This window comes from Panthera onca, chromosome F1 (assembly GCF_046562875.1).
Source record: "Panthera onca isolate mPanOnc1 chromosome F1, mPanOnc1 haplotype 2, whole genome shotgun sequence".
NCBI classification, from domain to species: Eukaryota; Metazoa; Chordata; class Mammalia; order Carnivora; family Felidae; genus Panthera; species Panthera onca.
In genome coordinates, this window is record NC_138355.1 from 58,370,963 (window position 1) to 58,391,038 (window position 20,076).

Genomic DNA, 20,076 nt, shown 5'->3' on the forward strand with positions numbered 1-20,076 from the left:
CAACGGTTCAGGGAGAGCTCGTGGTCTAAGTAAACGAGAGGACTTCTGACTGTAATCCTAGCACGTCACTTTGTTGAAGGCAAACACGTGGTTCAGGGAGAACTTATAAATCTCTCCTCCCAGGCAAGATCGTGATGTTATCTGCTGGCAGCAGAAGGTCCGCTCCGAGGGGAGCTCCAGAAGCTCCCGACGAGAGAGAGAGAGGGAGAGAGAGGCAGGCAGACAGGAGAGAGAAGCAGAGACCGAGAGAGAGAGAGAGAGAGAGAGAGAGAGAGAGAGAGAGAGAGAGAGAGGCAGAGAAAGGAACAGAAGAGCAGGAGCGCAAGTGACGGAGACACGGGGACAGGGATGGGGAACATAGTATAACGGTCTAGGGAGCCATTCGGGAACAAAGTGAGGAGCTGCCCGGCTGCAGAAAGGAAAAGGACAGGGTCTCTTTCAGGGTGCCAAGTGCCCACCTACCCGCAGCGAGAAAGTCCGAGTGGGAGAGAACCCAGGAGAGGGTGGGGAAGGGTGAGAGTCCAAGGGACCCCTCTCGCAGCCCCCTTAAGGAATAACGCTCCCTAGTCAGCGCGTCCCCGGGGCTGCAGGCGACGGCGGCAGCTGGTCGTCGGTGGCCGGGTTGGCGTCCGGAGCGAGCGGAGGAGGAGAAGCAGGAGAAGGAGGGCGCTGGAGGCTGGACGCGTCTGCGAGCGGCGGCACGACGTGGAGTAGCCGGGCGGGTCGGCGCGCGCCGGCCGGGGTGTCGGCCACCGCGCGCAGCTCCGGGAGCAGGATCGTCGCCGCCTCCGCCGCCGCCGCGGCCCGCGCAGGACCCGACCGAGTCCCGAGCGCCGTGCGGAGCGCACCCGCCTCCTCGCGGCGCGCCGGGCTCGCCCCCAGCGCGCGCACACGCGCGCGCGCACACACACTCGCTCACACACTCACACACTCACACACGTGTGCGCTCTCCGCTCCGGACCCGCGGCTGCTCCTGCTCTCAGCGCCGCAGTGGAAGGCAGGGCCGAACCGCTCCTTCTTTAAATACCTAAATTACCGCCCGGCCAGCCTCGGCGGCCCCCCGCACAGCGCTCCCGGCGCCCCTCCCGCCAGCTCGCCAGCTGCCAGCCCCGGGACCTTTTCATCTCTTCCCTTTTGGCCGGAGGAGCCGAGTTCAGATCCGCCACTCCGCACCCGAAACTGACACACTGAACTCCGTTTCCTCCTCTTAAATTTATTCCTGCCTAATAGCCACTCATCTCTTCCCCCCCCCCCCCCAACTCGTCGCTCCAAGAAAACTTTTTCTTACTCCCCAAAGTTAGGGTTCTCCCTGCCCACCGTGTGTTAATGTTTCCACTTTTGGAACGACCTGCATCTTCTTTTTAAAGGAATTCAAGCAAGATACCTTTTTCCATTGGACGTTGACTCTCGATTGTTTGCAAAAGTTTCGCATTAAAAAAAAAAAAAAATCTACCTGATCTGTACTTGAGAGTTGTCGGTTTCTTTTTTTTTTCCTTAGTTTTTTTTTTACCTTTTTTTTTTTTTTTTTTTTAACTTTTTCCACCTTTAAAAAAAAAAATGCACTACTGTGTGCTGAGCGCTTTTCTGCTCCTGCATCTGGTCACGGCCGCGCTCAGCCTGTCTACCTGCAGCACGCTCGATATGGACCAGTTCATGCGCAAGAGGATCGAGGCGATCCGCGGGCAGATCCTGAGCAAGCTGAAGCTCACCAGCCCCCCAGAAGACTATCCCGAGCCCGAGGAAGTCCCCCCGGAGGTGATTTCCATCTACAACAGCACCCGGGACTTGCTCCAGGAGAAGGCGAGCCGGAGGGCGGCCGCCTGCGAGCGCGAGAGGAGCGACGAGGAGTACTACGCCAAGGAGGTTTACAAAATAGACATGCCGCCCTTCTTCCCCTCGGAAAGTAAGTACTGTTTTTCGCTTCCATTCCCCGAGGCTTAGCGCTGCCCGAGGCTCTCGGGGCCGCCACGACTCCAGGGATCGCCCTTCCCGCTCCGGGTCCCCGTCTGCGCTCCCCCCCCCCCCCCCCCCCACTCCCCGTCCTCCGTCCCACCCACCTCCTCGCCAGTCGGGTGCCTGAGAACGTTAGGCTTGCAGTCGGCGACTTTCGACTTAATTTTCTCCATTTCTCCCTTCCCCCAACGCCTCGGTCCCGTACGAGGCGCGATTCTGTCCTTCTGGCCCCCGAAAGTCTCTTCTCGGCCACCAGCCAGGAGTCAGCCCCCCTCCTCTGTCAAACGAGAGGCGCTCCCTAGGGCAGGGTCAAGCTGCGACGTCCCGGTGGGCTCGTTTTCTCGGCTTGGCGCGGAGCCCGCCGGGCCGGCGCACCAAGGGTTAAAAAAAAAAAAGTGGCTCAGAGCTAGCCTCTCCGGAAGGCGCCCCTTTCCGGGCCGACCTATCAGCGGGTTCCCCAAGCCTTCCCTATTGTCTCTAACGCCCCGAAAAATGTCAGCATCGTCGACACAAAACCCGGTTTGGAGACCCCTCGAACACTAACTCGACACCCTCGACTCTCGCATCTGTTGCCACAGCTGGGTGTTTACACTCCCCGCAGAGCGAGCCCTCGTCACCACGTCCCCTTTTGAGTTCACCTGGAGTGGTAGGAAGGACAACGTCGCTTCTGACGGGGCTTAAAAGCGTTTTACTTGGCGTTATTTTCCAGAATCCACTCAGACCTGTCTTAAGATCGCTGCTGGAGCAGATCGTTTTCCTCACGGGGTTTACCGTTTATCTTTCCTACTCCTAGAGCCTCGGCTCCCGGCCCTTGCATAGGCTTCCTTGCAGTAACTTTGGTGCATTCCTAAATCTCACGTAGAGTAGAAGACAGCCGATTTTTTTCTTTTTTTAAACTGGCTTCTCGGAGGGCAGCTGGCATATAGTAGCAGAGGGAGTAGTAAAGTGATTTATCGTGCAGTTCCTTTGGGGGGGGGGGCGAGGAGAGGACAGTTAGCTGAGAATGGTATCCAAGTTCTTAAAGAAAAAAAAAAAGAAAGAAAAAAAAAAAGCATCATCCTCCAGTGATACCTGAGAGGGTTAAATACCAGGAAGAAGAAGAAGAAAAAAAGCTTCTACATTTGCTATTCCAAATCCCCAGTCATAAACTTTTCATTGGTTGCCCATTTCTCTCCTCCCCTTTCCATGCCCTATATACTTGCTGGCCGCCTTCACAAAGTCTCTGTGTCTTGCCTAAATAGATAATATGGCCATCTTAGTACTTTTGTCCTAGAGGCTCTAATTGCAGGGTGGTACTTCTCCTTCTTAATATTTCTCTTTAGTCTGACCAGTCCCAGTCCTGCGACTTTTCCCATGGCTTGTACTTGCGGGTCTCAGAACGTCAGCCCGTGTATCTAACCCCAGTCTTCCTGGCCACCTTTCTTTGGCTGCACCTTCTCGACTTCTTGTTCAAGAGCAGAGCAGATGCGGGGGGATCCTGGCCAGCGGGATGGTTTTAGTATCGTCATGAGGGCCTTCCTCAACCGCGGTGATAAATGCAGACACCCCGGTTACTCCCCTCAGGAAGTAAAGCTTTCTACCTGGGGTGGAGCCAAGGAGATATTAGGAAAGAAAGTTGACTGTAATTGGCCCACAGTGCTTGAGACCAAACAGAAAGTCGAGGGAGTCCGTGTGCTTTCTCAAGCACGTGTATCCGTTCTACGGGTATTTGGGCTGGTAGGTAGGGAGGTTATATAGAATCTGCACCGTATTTACCTGCGAAAGTTCAAATGAATTGCCAGCACTTTTATAACAGACAGGAGGTCTGATCCCTGCTCCTCATTAAGACAGGTGTGGAGAGAGCAAGTTACCTAAGAGGGTGTTGATTCCTTGCTCTTTCTGGTGCATCTCGGTCCAAATTGCTGAGATGATCCAGCCCAGAATAATGATCATCAGCAAATTGGAAAAATCCTCAGATTGTTGGGATTTCAGAGGATGTCACTGAAGATCACCCTGCGGATTCTCTTCTCTATCCTACCTCCGGCCACCAAATAGATTAAAAGCTCTGATAAGTCCGGTATAAAAAATATATGCAGATCCTATCAGTTTTCATACAAAGAATGCAGCCTTCTATGGAAGTTTAGGAGCAGAAAACCATATTAAGAGCAGATTCGATACTACTGTGCAAGGGCTGTGGATAATTTTATAGAAAGTAGGTTAACTGATTTTCCAGCACTTTCTAGTTATACTGGAATATAGTGAAGCCTTCCAAAAAAAAAGGGAGAAAAGAAGAAATCACTCCACCATATTTTTAAAGAGCAAATTGAAAGTACAGCATTGGCTTATATACCAGCTTTCCCTCTTTAGGACTTTCCACCCAGCTTTTAACTCGGGCGTCACTGAAGTAACCGTGGGGAGGAGTGTGCCTGTCATTTCTTGCAGTGAATCCGGCAAGGGTCATAAGCCCCAGAGATGAAGGCATGGGAAAGATCACTGGTTCACTTTTTACCACCAACTTATTAGTGTTCAGGGAGTGACTTCAGCTCAAATATTACAAATATGCTCTAATTATACTCAATGAGCTATATATCATTACAGATTGCTGATAGCCCTTTGTGGGACATTTTATACAGTTCAGACTAAATATTTTTAGCAATGTGGAGATTTAAAAGTAAAAATATAAGAGATATTGTATATGCCCTCAGGCATATTTTGTTTTAAATATTATCCTTGGCCCAGCATACTGTATAAATATAGTAAATATGAATAGAACTGGCCAGGTGCCAATCTCCTAGGATGAATTTTAGTCAAGAAGGTATTTATGGGATATAAATAATACTGTGTCAACATTTAAAGAAGGGGTCTGATTAGGTTTGAATTTATTCATATTGATCTTTTCACATGCTGTTGGTTTAAGGCTCAAAGTGGAGTTATGCTAAGGTTTACCGATAGTTTACCCAGTGGGAATTAGTGGCCGTCTAGTCCTTTTGACAATGCACTTGATGTTCAAAGCACATTGATTTGAAAGACACTGCGCACAGCTTTAGAAATTTGGAGAGGGATTCCGTCAACTAGGGTAAGAATCCAAATGATTGACAATTGGAATCGGTAGAGGCTTGGACAATCAAGAGAAGAAAGAGAAAGTTTCACTTTCTATCTTTCCTCTTACTTTTTTCATCATCACAGATCGGGCAGTGTTGGGATCCTAACAGGTGGTGATTCCGCCCTCCCCCTCCCTTCCCGGGAACCTGTGGCAATGTCTGGAAACAGTTTCGGTTGTCGTGACTTGGTAGGGAAGGGGTGCTCCTGGCATTGACTGGGTAGAGGCCGGGTTCTGTTGCTGACCCCCCTAAAATGTACAGGACAGATTCCCCCCCTCCATTCCCACCACCACGTACATCAGACACTCGTCCAGCCCCAAATGTCAACAATGTGCATGTTGAGAAACCCTAGTAAGCCTGGTATTGATTTTGGCTTATTCAGTTCTGCTAGGAGTGCCATTTTAAAAGTAATATCCTAACCATAAAATAACTGAGTGTCCAAAAGGACATTAACCTGAGAGCATTGAATAGAAAGATAATCGGAAAGTTAGCTTAATTAAGTGGGAGTATGTACTGGACCAGTTTGGTGTGATATGTACATTCTTCTTATGCTCTTCGAGCACCTAAATTGAAGACATCCAAACTCCCCATTCATTTAGCCTAAATAATGATGTTGCCCCACCCATCAGTGACTTCGGGCAGCAGCAATATGATGTTAGAACAGAGCAAGAAGAAGTGAGGAGCTGTCTTGGATTTTCCTTGCAAGGAAAATCAGCAGTTCGTGTTAATGAAGAGTAGACTCTGCACCCTAGGCACCGGAAGAAAGTAAATAACTGTGTCGGTTTATTCTATCCTATTGAGTTAGATAAACTGAAAGCTACAGCCCGAGACATCACCATGAGGTTTCCTTTGTAATTGTGGCACATGAGAGTTAAGCATTCAATAGCAAACAACCTCCTTTTCTATTTCCCCTGTAATTTTCCAAGTGAAATCATGGAATGTAGAATGAATACCAATAGGACTATGGTTTTGGTGACTTCGACTTAAGATTCTATTCATGGACATGTCTTTCTGTATACAGATTGCTGGACTCTTGGCCAGCTGCCCAATGAAGGCAAATGTTAGCAATTGCTGGAACAGAGTAGTATTTTTGCTTTATATTCAGGGGTTTTATTTTTTAAGATTCTGTGTGTCCAGAGGTATGAGAAAGAAAGAGAGCAAGATCAAAGACAAGCGGATTTGACCCCTTGACTTCTACCATGATGGAGTTATTAACACACAATGGACCAGACTTTAATTTCTGCATTTTTAATTGTATCATTGCTTGTCCTAACTCTAGTGCCTGACTGTGGTTCCATTGAACTTAGGTCACATTCTGTCAGGATTTCCTCTCCTTTCCTCCTTTTGCTTTTCAAAGACTGGGAGAAAGATGCTGTTTATAACCGAAGGAGTTGGGCCGCTTTTGTTGCCAGGTGAGGTGCAAGCTTCTCCTGAGGCGTCCCCATCCCGTGGAGGCTGGGCTTTGCGAAGCTAGAGGGGCAGGTGGGGACCTCCTGACCTGGCCGAGGGACCTGGAGCCCTCTGTGTCTCCACAGCGACCCCTGGGGTCTACTCACGGAGCTGCACTTTCTAAATTCTGACTTTTCCCTGGCGAGAAGACGCTGATGTAACCTAGTCGAGCATCTTTCATATAAAGATATGAAAGAATGACAGATCATTTTTCCTAGAGGAAACTGAGACGCGAAAAAAAAAAAAAAAAAAGGGCTAATGACTCACTGCTGATCCCACATCAAATCTGGGTTAGCACCGAGGAGGTCACTGACTGTTAGGCCTTCGCCCAGAGATTACAACACACTTCGGGCTGCATTTTTAGAAGGTTAGGGAGACGGAGTGGAGGAGCCGGGCCCTCGGCGGGCGTGCTGGCGACCACCGGGTGGCTCTCGGTCCGACCCCGCCCCCCGCCCCCGCCCCCGCCGCCGCTCCCACTCCCCTCCCCGCTTTCTGCTGTAAGGTGAGTAGCCTCAGGGCAGAGAGGCTGCGAGAAGGAGTTCTGAAAACAGCCCTTTCAGCTGTCTTGATGTAGCATTTCCGGTCCTGACGGATCCTGGAGAGAGGATCTGGATTTGCCAGATGTGCTCGCTCTACGCAGGCAGCCTTTCTCCTGCAGGGTGTATTCCACTTTGCAGATTCGGAACAGCTTGATGAAATGTGCTTTTGGCCCAGATAAACAAATGTTTCCATTGTCATTTTGAAACCATATGGTGCGCTTTTGTTTTTTAATATTCTTTAAACGAAGATCGTTTTAAACCTAGGAATTCAGCGTTCTCCAGGTATTTTAAATTAAATAGCTCGCTAAAGATTCTTGGATGGGTTTGCCTAGACTCAAAGCCGGCCTCTTCACTTGTTTAGGAGCAATTCGCATCCTGCTGCAAACACCGCGGGGTGGGTAGTCATTTGTTTCTTTTCTAACCTCGGAAATCCGGAAGTGGGTGTTGAACTGCACTGCCCTGTGACCACCTTGCGCCCTGGGGCCGGCTTGGTGGCCTTGGCTCTGCATAAAACTGCCCTTTGACCTCTTCCCCACAGTCTCTGCATTACCTTCTTCTTCTTCAGCTATTCTGGAATATCTGCGTGCATGGCCGTTACCTTCACTTTACCAGGCCCCGCTTTCTTCCCTTCTAAAGATGAAGAATATACCTGTGTCCTAGGGTTGTCGCGTGGAGGATGGCCTGCGGAAAGAAGCGCCTAGCTCTGCGTGCAGCACGTAGTAGGTCTTCTTTGCAGCAGACGAAGGATTTATGGTTCCCAAGCATCAGGACCAGGAGATGTAGAGATGAAATCGACTCCCCTTCGTTATCAGGGAGAATGTGCCCCATGGATCCTATCACTGTGGGAACGGCAACACTGGGCTTCTCGTACCCATACATTTCCTGTTTCCGGTTTTACAGATAATAAAGAGCATCACGGTGAGAATGATAATGATGGCAGCCAACCTTCGCTGGGCGCTGACGATGTGTCGAGCACAGTCTTAAATATTTTACATGCAAGTCCTCATTGGATCCTCACCAGTAACCCTATAAAGTCTGTACTAGCATTTTCCCTGGGACATACGAGGACCTGGACGTAACTATTTCTATCAGGGATGTGACTTATTAAAGTAAGGCTCTTAGTTACCACAGATAATTGGGACCCTAAAATAAGAGACCAGGAAATGGAGAGCCTGACTTTCCTGGCCCTCTTGCAGAACGATGTAGCACATCCACGGAAGAGTGGGATCTCTCCTCTCCTACCGTGAATTATGTTGTTAAGCTCTGAATTCTTTCCCTACAGAAGGCAATATACCTCTGAGGCCATGGTCCTTTTCCCGTGGTCCTCTTCCCTGCCTTTAACACGTTCAACTTTTATCTTTCTATTTGGTTGATGCAAAAATGCTGATTTATCAAGTCCCTGGTTTTGGCCTGGAGCTGCAGCCGTTTCTTCACCAACGTTTTAATAGGTCTGATGGAAGGAGGATTCATCCTGTCTCTTTCAGAGAATTAGTGTTTTGGGGAAGGCAGGTTGGTGTGGTAATGAGCACGGGGATAGCATCGAACACAAGGCCGATGGCAGTTGTTAGAACGTGGTCTTGTTTTAGTTAGCTAGTTAGCAGCTTCGCTGGTTCGGCGCCTGTTGTCCAAACTGCCTGAGGGACGTTTAACTTGCTTCCTGCTGAATTCCCATCTTGACTCTGCCATTCGTGGCTTTGTGGCCCCTTATTTAACTTGACCTCAGTTTCTTCTCTTCTAAAGATAAAGAAAGAGACACCAGGGTGACTCAGGCAGTTAAACGTCCGACCCTTGGCTCAGGTCATGATCTTGCAGTTTGTGGGTTCGAGCCCCGCATTCAGCTCTGTGCTGACAGCACGGAACCTGCTTGGGATTCTCTCTCTCTCTCTCTCTCCTCTGCCCCTCTCCCTCTTCTCTCTCTCTCTCAAAATAAATAAATAAACTTTAAAAAAAGTAAAGATGAAGACAATAACACCCGTTCCCTAGCGTCAGAAAGGACTGATTAAGACGCGGGTAAAAAAGTACCGAGTGCAGCTGTTTCTGGCACCTACTAGGCTTGCTTTGCATTGAATCTCAAGGGCATTTTGTGGCGCAAGTTCAGCAAGTTAATTTCCTGCTTTGATTTTTTTTTTTTTTTTTTGACCTCTCAAGATGTTACCAACCGTTTCAAGGGGTATATACACGTTTAGGGAAAACATGTCTCAAGTATTTTAACCGATCTCTCTGACCATGCATATGGCTCACATAGCATTCACCCCTTTATCTTTCTCGGCCAGAAAGTTTGAAATGCAGTGACGCAGGGAGCGGATGTGGTTCCTAAGAGGCTGATACTAAGAGGGTGCTTCTGTGTAAGGTGCTTCTGGGCCTGGTTCGGTCCTTCTTCACAGGTTTCCTGCCCCTGCCCCGCCCCCGCTCCCGCCAAGTGAGAGTCTGCTGAGATGGAATCCAGGCCGTTTGCGCTCAAGGCTGAGCCAGGTCAGGCAGCCAAAGTGAAGCTGTGGTGGACCTCATTTCACCTCCATAACCAAGCACTGGCTGCAACAGTTCCTTAGCTGTCAGGTGACTCATTTTTAAAAAGGCCTTAGCGACAAATGACATCAGGGAGTAGAAGTCTCCACGAGGAAGATGGATGGCAGGAAGGAGAGAGGGTGGCCCAGGGTCACCACAAAGGGTCTGAGGAGGAAATGAAAACTCGGGAGGTGATAGCCGAGAGGAGAGGCCTCACCTGGGCCCTGGGCGGCTGTTCCCAGTGCAAGATGTTCTCCGTGCGAGGGAGCTTCCTGCTTTCCTGGGGCAGCCGAGTGAAGCCATTTCATTGGTGTGAGAAAAACATCGCCGTCCCGGCGGAGTTGCGTTTACCGGATGTAGCCTCTGCTGGATTTCTCAACAGCCGAGAAAGCCATCATTTGGGGACCAGGACCATCCCTTCGTTCCCTCGCATGAGCCCTGGGATATGTTATCACCCAACAAGTTGGAAGCGTGGGGCTTCGATACCCCTTTAACCGCGGGGACTGAGCAATTGGAGGCAAACGGAAAATGCTTTCTGGAGGTTGTGAGGCTCAAACCTTCTGAAAATAGTTCAGATGCATTTCCGAGCTCCCCCCGCAGCTGTCTGCCCTTGCTGGCACGTTCCACGCGTTCCTCAGCGAGAGCACCGCTCTCGGTCAGGCCCTCCTTGCTGCCTGCATGCTGGGACCGGGGAAGCGGGCTCTTCCTGAAGCAGAGACACTGGCTTGCTGACAATGTCTATTTCAGCATGCGACGGCTTTTTTGGGAGATGTTGTTTGTTTCAGGAAATCCTACAGCATCTTTCCAGTCTCCTGCAAGAAAAAGAAAAATGTTTGCGACTTAGACCTTGGCTCTGCTCATTTGGCTTTCCCTATCTGACCCACACCACGCTGACAAATACCACATCTGTCTTGACGAGCTGGTTCACAAATAACTACTCATTCATAACTTTAGGCTGTTGTAAGGATCCTTATTTGTTACTTCATCTTGGGAATAGGAATGCAGAGTTTGGTTTTGAGAAAGACCACAAGTCCAGCGGCCTTTGCAAATCTAGATGGAAGCACTTTTTAGTGTCTTTTAAGCGCACTTAAAACATTTATGGTTTTCACAACGTCAATGGGAATTTTCGGGAAAATAGAATTTAATTTTTGAGTCTTGGACTCATTTCAGTATTGGTAATTCAGTGCTGTTTTTAGACCAGATCGATCAGAGATTATTCTCTCTAGACCAGATTCGGCAGTCACTGTTCCACTTGGGAGTTTGGTTCCTATTTGGTCATTTATTTTTCCATCCAGTGGCTTAATCTCATTTTCACTTCTGCTTTGACATCTTAATGACAATACCACGGAAGTTGTTGCTCCCTGCTTTATGATAAAGGCTTAGAAGTAAGTTGCTGGCTGAGAAAACACCCAATAGAGTGGATGACATATTCACAGTCTGCTTTAGAAGGACAAGAAAAAAAAAAAAAAAAAAAAAAAAAAAAATCACAGACTGAGGACTTTTTTTTTTTTTTTTTCCCCAGAAGTTAGGCGATTTGGTAAAAGAGCTGCCCCCTCAGAGGTCTCTTTGGGCTTTCTGAGGGGAAATGTTCCCACATCCAAGCTCATACCTTGGCATTTGGGGCTCTGGATGTTAGTGGGAAAGAAACAGAGATGGGAGTGAGCCAGAATTCCTAGCTTTAACTGGAAGTAGCTGGGCAAGAACCAGAGCTGAGTTTTGGCCGCCTCCTCAAGTTCGGAAGGATCCGTGCTCACCTGTAGATATGTCTTTTGGGGCACCTGAGTGTCTCGCTTGGTTGAGCGTCCAGCTTTGGCTCGGGTCATGATCTCGCAGTTGGTGAGTTCGAGCCCCACATCAGGCTCACTGCTGTTGGCATAGAGCCCACTTTGGATCTTCTGTCCCCCTTTCTCTGTCTCTCCCTTGCTCACACACGTGCGCTCTCTCTCTCTCTCTTTCTCTCATAAATAAATAAATAGTCTGTTAAAAAGTCATGTTGATTTGAATAATAATTTAGTCATTCATTTGTACCCCCTCAGAGTATAAAGCCCTAGTTAAGTATGTTAATGAAAGTGAAGTATGTTAATGGAAGTTAATGGAAGTCACTGGTTAATGGAAGTTACTGGTCAGATGTATGAACTAAACCCTGAACCGCCACTGTTTTGCCTACTCCCTAAACTTGTGCTTTTCTCCCCCATAGAATAAGGTGACTGGTGCTAATTTGTCTTGGAGAGAGACATATTTTGGGAGAATTCCACTGTCACAAAATGTCACCATCAACAATGAAACTATGTGTGGAGAGTCATGTCTAATTTCATTCATTCTTTGGCACTAGTATCCAGATTCTAGAAAGAGGGTCTCGAGCCCAGCTGACCCCGAGTCATTACACATTTGGGATCAGCAGTCTGCCCTCTCTCAGTAACATTTGCTGGGAATTCGCGAAGTAGAGACTCATTGTAGTAAGTGTTGGGAAGAAATGATAGTACCCACATACAAAACTGCTGCAGTCATGAGAAGGATGTTTGTGGGGCAGGTTTGGAGGGATTGAGGTGGGGACTAACTCCACACCAAGTTTACTGGAGCATTTGTAATGGCATTTAATTATGGTTAAGCTATCTTGCAGCCAGAAATGCTTTCTCTTTCATAGACACTTTCACACTACAAAAAACCACTACTTACCCAGAAAAGTAGACTTTGTGAGAGGCTGATTTTTCCCTGATCCACCTGGTTGGATTGCCTCAAGGTCAAGTGAGATTTTGTAAAAGTCCTTTTTGAACTATAAGTCACAAATACCTATACCAAAGTTTCTCAAATTTTACCATGCAAAAGAGTTCCCTATGTCAGTAGTAGTGCTTGTTATAAATGGGGTTTCTCAAACTTTTGTCTCCTACCCTCCATCCACATTGGGATTCAGTAGTTTTATTTATTTATTTAAAAAAAATTAAATGTTGATTTATTTTTCAGAGACAGAGAGAGACAGAGTGTGAGCAAGGGAGGGGCAGAGAGAGAGGGAGACACAGAATCCGAAGCAGGCTCCAGGCTCCGAGCTGTCAGTGCAGAGCCCGACACGGGGCTCCAACTCAGGAACTGTGAGATCATGACCTGAGCTGAAGTCAGATGCTTAACCGACTGAGGCACGCAGGTGCCCCGGGATTCAGTAGTTTTAACGTGGGCTCCAGAAACCTGCCCTTTGACAAGAAAGCCAGGTGATTCTTAGGCAGGAGCTCCAGAAGACGCTCCGGAAACACTCTGTTTTTGTTTTGTTCCTTAGCTTTATTCCTTAGCTGTGTCATCACAGGCAAAATGAACCTTTCAACTTATACAGTTAATATCATAATCTTTTAGGCATTTTGCAAATTACCCATGCAGAATTTTAATTCAGGACCATTTCTATCTTCCGACGTAACACGAGTGATAGTCCTCCACTATCAGTCAGGGGGTGCCCAAATACTTCTAAAAAGGACTGTTTCTCTAAAACTAATTCATGTCTCGGAATTTCATAGGTGTTCACACTTTATACAGCATTTCATACATATCCAAAGGCTCATTGATCTAAAAAAGCATATTCCTACCACAGTGCCACTTTAGTCATATGGATAGTTGAGACTGATTTTTTTTTAAAACTAAGAATTGCTTTCTTTAACCTAAATAATCACTGTTAGCATCACTTCTGTCTCCATCCGATTTCCGGTCTTTACTTCTGCACAATGGATCAGCACCAGAGCGCCCTGTCTTTTGGCCTTGCTTAAAAACAAACAAACAAAACAAAGCAAGAGAATAAGGAAAGAAAGGATTTAATACAGCAGCTTTATAACAGAGTAAAAGTAAACCAAAGGTGCATACTTGAAGACTACTTGCTGGAAACTGCAAAGGACGGTAGTTACCTTGCCTTGGTCCCACCCAGACTTCCTCTGACCTGGGTGACCTGGGGCATTTCAGAGATCGGGATTCTGTTACTAGAACTGTCCCTCTTCCGGCACCACGACATCCACTGGCCTGAAGAAGGTGCTGTTTCCCAGGAAAAGGAGTTAAATCCCCCCAAGAAATGCACAGGGCCATCGTTGGAAGAAAAAGTGTTGCTAGCCAAGCGACTTCCTCTGCATATTCTGCCTTTCTCTGGTTATAGTCTTGGAGATTTTTATTTAAGATAACTTTCAGCATCTCTTGTTAGAGGTCAGATATGAATGAGGATTTTGTTTGACTTGCTAATCTTGTGACAAACAGTTTATACCCAGTGTAGCTTCCTGTCTTGGCTGACGGGTTATTCGAGGGAATTTTCTCCCTGTGAAGGCTGTGTCGAGGCTCTAAAAATAAACAACATGGTTGCTCATTGGGGAGAACACGTGTGAGCAGATGCCGGCTGGTAGCGGCATATGGTGGCAAGATGATAGGGGCATATTGCAGAAACCTGGGTGTTGGCCTTCGTCTTCCTTGCCATCCGGGCCATCCGGAGTCCCAGAGTCTCCACGAAACAGGGCTCTGACCGGAAGGTGTAACCCACAGACATGTGAAAGCATGGCCTTGGGGTCTTGGTAGTGGGCGGAACGTTGGAGACGGTAAGTTACAGGGCATGGAAAAAACAAAGGCTTCCTTATCCATTTTCAAAGTGAGAGATAAAATAGGCACAAATCTGGCAAAAAAAAAAAAAGAGAGAGAGAGAGAGAGAGAGAAGCATCCGCCCACAAGGCTTTTGTCTTTGGTCAAAAGCAGTTTGCAAGTCAGGTCTGAAGAGTGGCAGTGATAACCGCTTTTGGAGGACGTACCCTCGGTGAACAGAAGGTACATGGGTTTTACATCTGGGTGGGGAGCTCGGGAAGAAGTAGGTTCACACCAGGTCTGGAAGCCGGTCGGGGATTCGTCTATCAGATGAGATAACTCATACTATTACGTCCCTCGATCACCTTCAGTTTGCCGGTGTCATTGTGATCTTCTAAAACCCCTCAGGGGTAGCGTTACGTATGCTTCATCTTACAGAAACAGAGGTTTGGGTAAATCCAGGGATTAATGTTCTGAGTTTCACAGGAAACCAGGGACAGGGTAAAGGTTTCAGTCTACATTTTGTTTTTTTTTAATGTTTATTTATTTTTGAGAGAGAGAGACAGAGACAGAGCGAAAACTGGGGAGGAGCACATAGAGAGGGAGACACAGAATCCAAATCAGGCTCCAGGCTCTGAGCTGTCAGCACAGAGCCTGACGCGGGGCTTGAACCCACAAACTGCGAGATCACCACCTGACCTGAAGTCGGACGCTTAACCGACTGAGCCACCTAGGCGCCCCTCAGTCTACATGTTCTTATGCAAAAATCCATTTGTCACTCACTCCACCCCAGACAGAACACTCAAGAGTGTTTTCTCTTCGATTAGAGGTATTTTTCGGTGTATTTTCTTTAATAAAAATATGGTGGGCGATATACGAGGTATAGTTGCTGTTACTTTAGAGAAAGAAAAGTTCAAAATTTCATGATGGGATCACTGTCATGGCAGATGCGTTTAATCCATCCCACGCAGCCCTAGATCTCTAAACTGTAGCTCAGCAGCCCCGAACCAAAATCCACTCGCATTTTTGACTTTATTCGAAGAGTTTCCACACGCGGGTTAGAAATGACGATGGGGGTTTTAAGAAAACCGAAATCTAGGCCAACCAAATGAAACATTCAGTTTCATTCACAATAGGTAGGCTGTCTTTTGTCAAAGGAGGTCAAGGCCCTTCCTGTTCATCTTTAATATAAGTCACGGTATTTATTTTACCATTTCCGTGTATAAATTGTACATTGTTATTTTGACGCTAGAGCTAAGTGTTAAAGGGAAAACGGAATTCAGGAGCATGGCTGGTGGTTAAGAGATCAACAGATCTGGGACCAGAATCCAGAATCCCTCGTAACTCCTTGGTCCCTGAGTAGCAGGGACCTTACGTATGTGGGGGAATAAGTATGTTCAGAGAGGCCCCTTGGACTTTGAATCTTTGTATAGCTCTGTGCGAGGCGTCTCCTCAGTAAAATAGCTAATGACTGTGCTTTTTAAAACTCCTAGCTGTCTGCCCAGTTGTTACAACACCCTCTGGCTCAGTGGGCAGCTTGTGTTCCAGACATTCCCAGGTGCTCTGTGGGTACCTTGGTGAGTATACTTGTCTGCTTTATACCTCATTTGATGTAGTGACATCGAGTCCATCTTTCGTGTGTGTCTCCTGTGGGGAACTTGTCAGAGGCAAGATAGAATTCTGAAGTGCAGCCTTGTTGCTGAATAGTCACAAAGGCGCCCCAAAGTGTCAGTCACAGTTTACCTGAGAAAAAGTTGTGAACAGCTTTGCGGTAACTGATGACTTAATTGTTGTATGTGAAAGAACGGATTGTGGGTATATGACGTGTGTGTCCCGGGGGTGACATAGTGATCCGAAAGACGGATCTGCGACACCACCCCCCCGCCCCCGACCCATGGAGGATGCTTTCTGAGGGGTTGAACAGCATGGCCAAAACATCAAGTGTCATTTGTTTGTTCTCTTTTTTGCATCTATGTTCTTCTGCCCGGCATACAGTAGTTGCTCAATTAACGTTTCTTGTACTCGACTGAAGGGGAAGAAGGAGCTTTTCTTCTTCATAGGGAAGCCTAGGGGAAAGTTGCCATTATCTGTGACCTTCATGGTGTCATTTCTGGGTTGCCTGAGAGTGGATTGTCATGGGTCAGGCCTTTGGCCGACTGGACGTGGGAGCTGGCCACTCAACCCTGACCCTCAGCACAAGTGCACACCCCTCAGAGCCAGTACCACGTGCGAGGCCGAGGGGCACTGAAGCCAGCGGTCTCAGTGCTTTCTGATTTGAAACGGTAATCAATTCAGCCAGCCTTTATTGAGTGCCTACTGTATGCCGAGCAGGGAGACCACAGCAAAATAGGACTCAGATGATCCTGAGGTATTCAAGAACTCAGGGGTCCGAAGTTGCCCCTGATCCATGTTCAGGAAGAAATGAAATGAATTTGCAATCCTGGCATTGGTTCACTTGCATTTTTGAGACCCCAAGAAGGTTTGGATGATATCGGTGCTAAATGTGGGCAGAGGTCCCAGATGGGGACAAAAGGAATGTTTTTATTACCCTGGTAGATACCTGATTCACTGGTATATCCTCCCCTGCAATGTACCAACCTTGCTTCTTAGGAATCAAGGAATGAAGGATTGAAGTAGTTTATTTCCAATGGGCTAGGCCGGGTTTCCTCAAAAAGAACTGATTCTACTGAGAGTATACATTTATTTTCATGAACTGAAGTGGCTAAGAACTGCCATGTGAAAAGAGTGCAAAGTTTAATCCTTGCTTTTAGATTTCCCTTTTGTGAGACAGATTATATTTTGTTTTCAATCCATAATTTGTATTTCATTTCACTGTCCAAACCAAGAAGAGTTAATTAGCTGGTGTTTGTCCCACTGGCTTTTTGGAAAAGGAAAGGGAGGATGGAATGAGAGGAGGAAAACATTTGTTGACTCCCTCCTGTGTCCCTGGCACTTAAGGCGCATCATCCTGACCCCTTCCCCGTGTCGGTGGGTTGGGCACGGCCTGGATGACGATCCCCACGTGTCAGGAGACCGTGGCTTGGACAGGGAAAGACCCTGTCCTCGGGCACAGCACAGGCAAAGCCAGAATCTGAATTCAGGTCTGGCCTCCACGCCCTCCACCAGGCCACGGAGCTCCCACACTTTCCTGCCTCCTTTTTGCGTCCCCTTTGAAATCTCGTCCCCTTCATTTTTATCACTTTCTCGGTGACTACTTTGGATTCGTTTCCTTGTCCGCTTTTCTTCCCCTAGTAAACGAGTTGAGAGCCCCACTCTGCTTCCTTGTGTGGTTTTTCCTCTCAGACACTCCTCACTTGGGGTTATTTTCGGTCATTTAATTGCTACAAGCTTCCTTCTTTCTTTGGTGAAAAAAAAAAAAAAAAACAACACTGGAAACCCACCCTGCTCTTCAGCGAGTCTGGGAAGATCAGGAGTGTCTCCGAGGGTGTGGAAAGGAGAGATAGGGCACCAGCCCCATGTCGATTCCTGTACAGTGGGAGGCTCTGTCACCCCACCCCCGGCCTCCAGGCCTGTGGGAAGAGCCCGCGGACCCCTTTCAGACCTTCCATAGAAGACCGCTGAGCAGTGGGGCTCTGCATTTTTTTTTTTTTTTTTTTTTTTTTTTTGTCTCTGTTCTTAGAAATAGTAATTGAGTAAAAATGTAAGTGAGTGGGTGCCAGGGGGCAAGTGTCCAGGGTCAGGGTGAATTTCTCCATGCTGAGTGTGATTCTGAGCGCTCGTTAAGTGGAGGCTGGCCTGTGCCAAGCGGCTCCACGGCCATCCCTGTCACCTTGTGTGAACCGCCTCTCCCTTCCAAGGAGATGTTGGGAGCGGCCGGAGGGAGCTGGGCCTGTGGCGTCTCTTGCTGTTCTCACTCTCTAACCTGGGTGTAGTTGATAACTCTGTGTTCTGACACCCACGACTGGACTGGCGGTGCTGGTGCTTCATCAGCTGGAAATAAAATCCTCTGGAGGACGAAATGGTCCTTGCTTCTCACAGCCCATGTGGCTGCTGAATCATTTTTCTCTTTTTAAATTCATCACCCCCCCCCCCCCCCAAAATCTTGGTTGAGATCAGGTTAGCCTGCCTGAAGCTTTTCCTAATGAGATAGAAGAAGCCAGGAGATCAGCAACTGGAACGGGCTCCCTGTGGATAAATGGATTGAAAATTGTGAAGGCAAATTCAGGTGGTTTGGGGTTTTGTTTTGGTTTTGGTTTTTTGTGTTTGTTTTGAGAGTTTACTGAATGAGAGGCTGTTAAGTAGCCCCGTGAAGGTTTAAAGATGGTGTTTCTCAAAGCGTGGCCTGCAGTTGTGTCTCCCGAGGTGTCACAGAAAGCAGATTCCCTGGCCTGGTCTCGGACCAGATCCGTGGATCTCAAGATCCGTGGAGGGGGTGGGGGGAGTGGAGGCAGCTGGACACCTAAGCAGACGCCGAGGGCTGTTCTGACCTCACCGGGGCTTGTGGATGCTCCGAATGTGCAGGACCGTGTACTCACAGCCCTTCAGCATGGAAGGATTCAGACCCAGTAGGGCTTGTGTCCGATCAGCTGGTTCCGCAAGTGTGGGACCCTTAATGCACGGCACAGCAGAGTCTTGGCCCCGCGCCTTCCGTTCTCCCACGTGCGTGCAGGTACCGAGGTAGGGCTGTTGTCAATAGTGTCACACATTTCCCTTGCTCACTCTTCACCACAGAGGGAGCGGTGAGTGCGTACGGAAATAAATTAGACACACGGGGGAACGGGTGCCTAGTTTGGAAGTTATGCTTGGGGGTGAATTTTTCCGCTCAGGTGCCTTCAACCGGGCAACTGTGAGTGGAAGGAGAATTTGGAAAACGCGTGCATTATGTGTAAGTGACGTATATAACGTATAAGTCAATGTATAGTGTTTAATTTCTTGACGTTCTGTTGGATCAAAGCACTGCCGACCTCTTCACGGCCTGAATTTCTGTTCTCAGACATTCCATGGGGTAAGGATCTAGCCGACAATGGAATGTAAACTCTACTCACTCTCTCAGCCAAACTCAGCTTTGAGTAACGGCAGTTTCCTCTTTCCAAATGCTGTTTTTCTCAACGAGAGGTAGTAGAGCAGGTGCACATCTGACCAGCTATTGAAAAGAAAACTTAATGATAAATTGCTTGGTATCTATGCAGTCCTATACCTCCTGTTATTCTGATGTGGTTTTGGAACCGTAAGTATTTTGAATCCGGCCACACATTATGGATATTCTGTAACTACTGTAGGGTTTGGGGCTATCAAACTATTTACAGAAATGTTCAGTTCTGCATGGACTATATCACCAACCATCCCACACGATCGAAGTATGAAAAGAATGAAATGAATGAAAAGTATGCAAAGAATGAACACAGATGGTATTAATACTATTTCCCCACAAAGCTTTTAATGAAAAGATCTCTACATTCATTACAAATACAGGTACAGTTTTGAGAGAAATGAATGTCAAATGCATGCAGAGATTGTGGGAAGGCACAGGTAGAAACGGGACACTCTTATGATATTAGTTCATGCTACGGTATTTACCGAGTGTCTGCCGTGCGTCAGGCGCCGATCTGGGCGCTAGTGACCCTGATAAGTGAATAAAACAGCAAAACACCTTTGTCCTTAGAGAGGTCCACCTTTTGGAGGAAGATAAAGAATTCATTTTAAAAAACGAAATAAGAATGGCAGAATTTTGAGAACGTTAGAGCAGAAAACGTGGAGCAGGGTCGTGGCTGGAGAGGGGAGTTGGAATTTCAGAGAAGCTGGGCGTGGAAGCGTTCGTGGAGAGGGTGGCATTTAAGCAGAGGCTTGAAGGAGGTCAGAGAGGAGCCTGGAGCTGTGTGGGAAAGACCACTTCTGGTAGAGGGGACAGCCAGTGCTGCTCTGGTCGTGTTCCAGGATGATCAAAAGGGTCCTAGGAGAGGAGATGAGAGAGATGTTATTGGACAGACAGGTCCTTGTAAAGCCTGTGGCTTTTCCTCTGAGCCACAGAGGGAGGACGGTGGTTTTAGTCAAGGTTG

General features: G+C 47.8%; 1 protein-coding gene across 4 annotated transcripts in view; it reads left to right on the top strand.

Moving 5' to 3' along the window:
• Nucleotides 1–1,551: 1,551 nt before the first annotated feature.
• TGFB2 (transforming growth factor beta 2) overlaps nucleotides 1,552–20,076 on the top strand; it is an 80,946-nt gene continuing 62,421 nt past the window's right edge. For 3 of the 4 annotated variants that reach the window (XR_013553095.2, XM_078440754.2, XM_078440756.2), the window contains exons 1-2: nucleotides 1,552–1,903; nucleotides 15,553–15,636. Coding sequence is in view for 3 of the 4 variants with exons in the window: in XM_078440754.2 (XP_078296880.1) it covers nucleotides 1,558–1,903; nucleotides 15,553–15,636 (430 nt within the window). In the remaining variant the exon portion in view is untranslated. The remainder of the gene's footprint in view (nucleotides 1,904–15,552; nucleotides 15,637–20,076) is intronic. The other variant, XM_078440755.2, reaches the window with a different exon arrangement.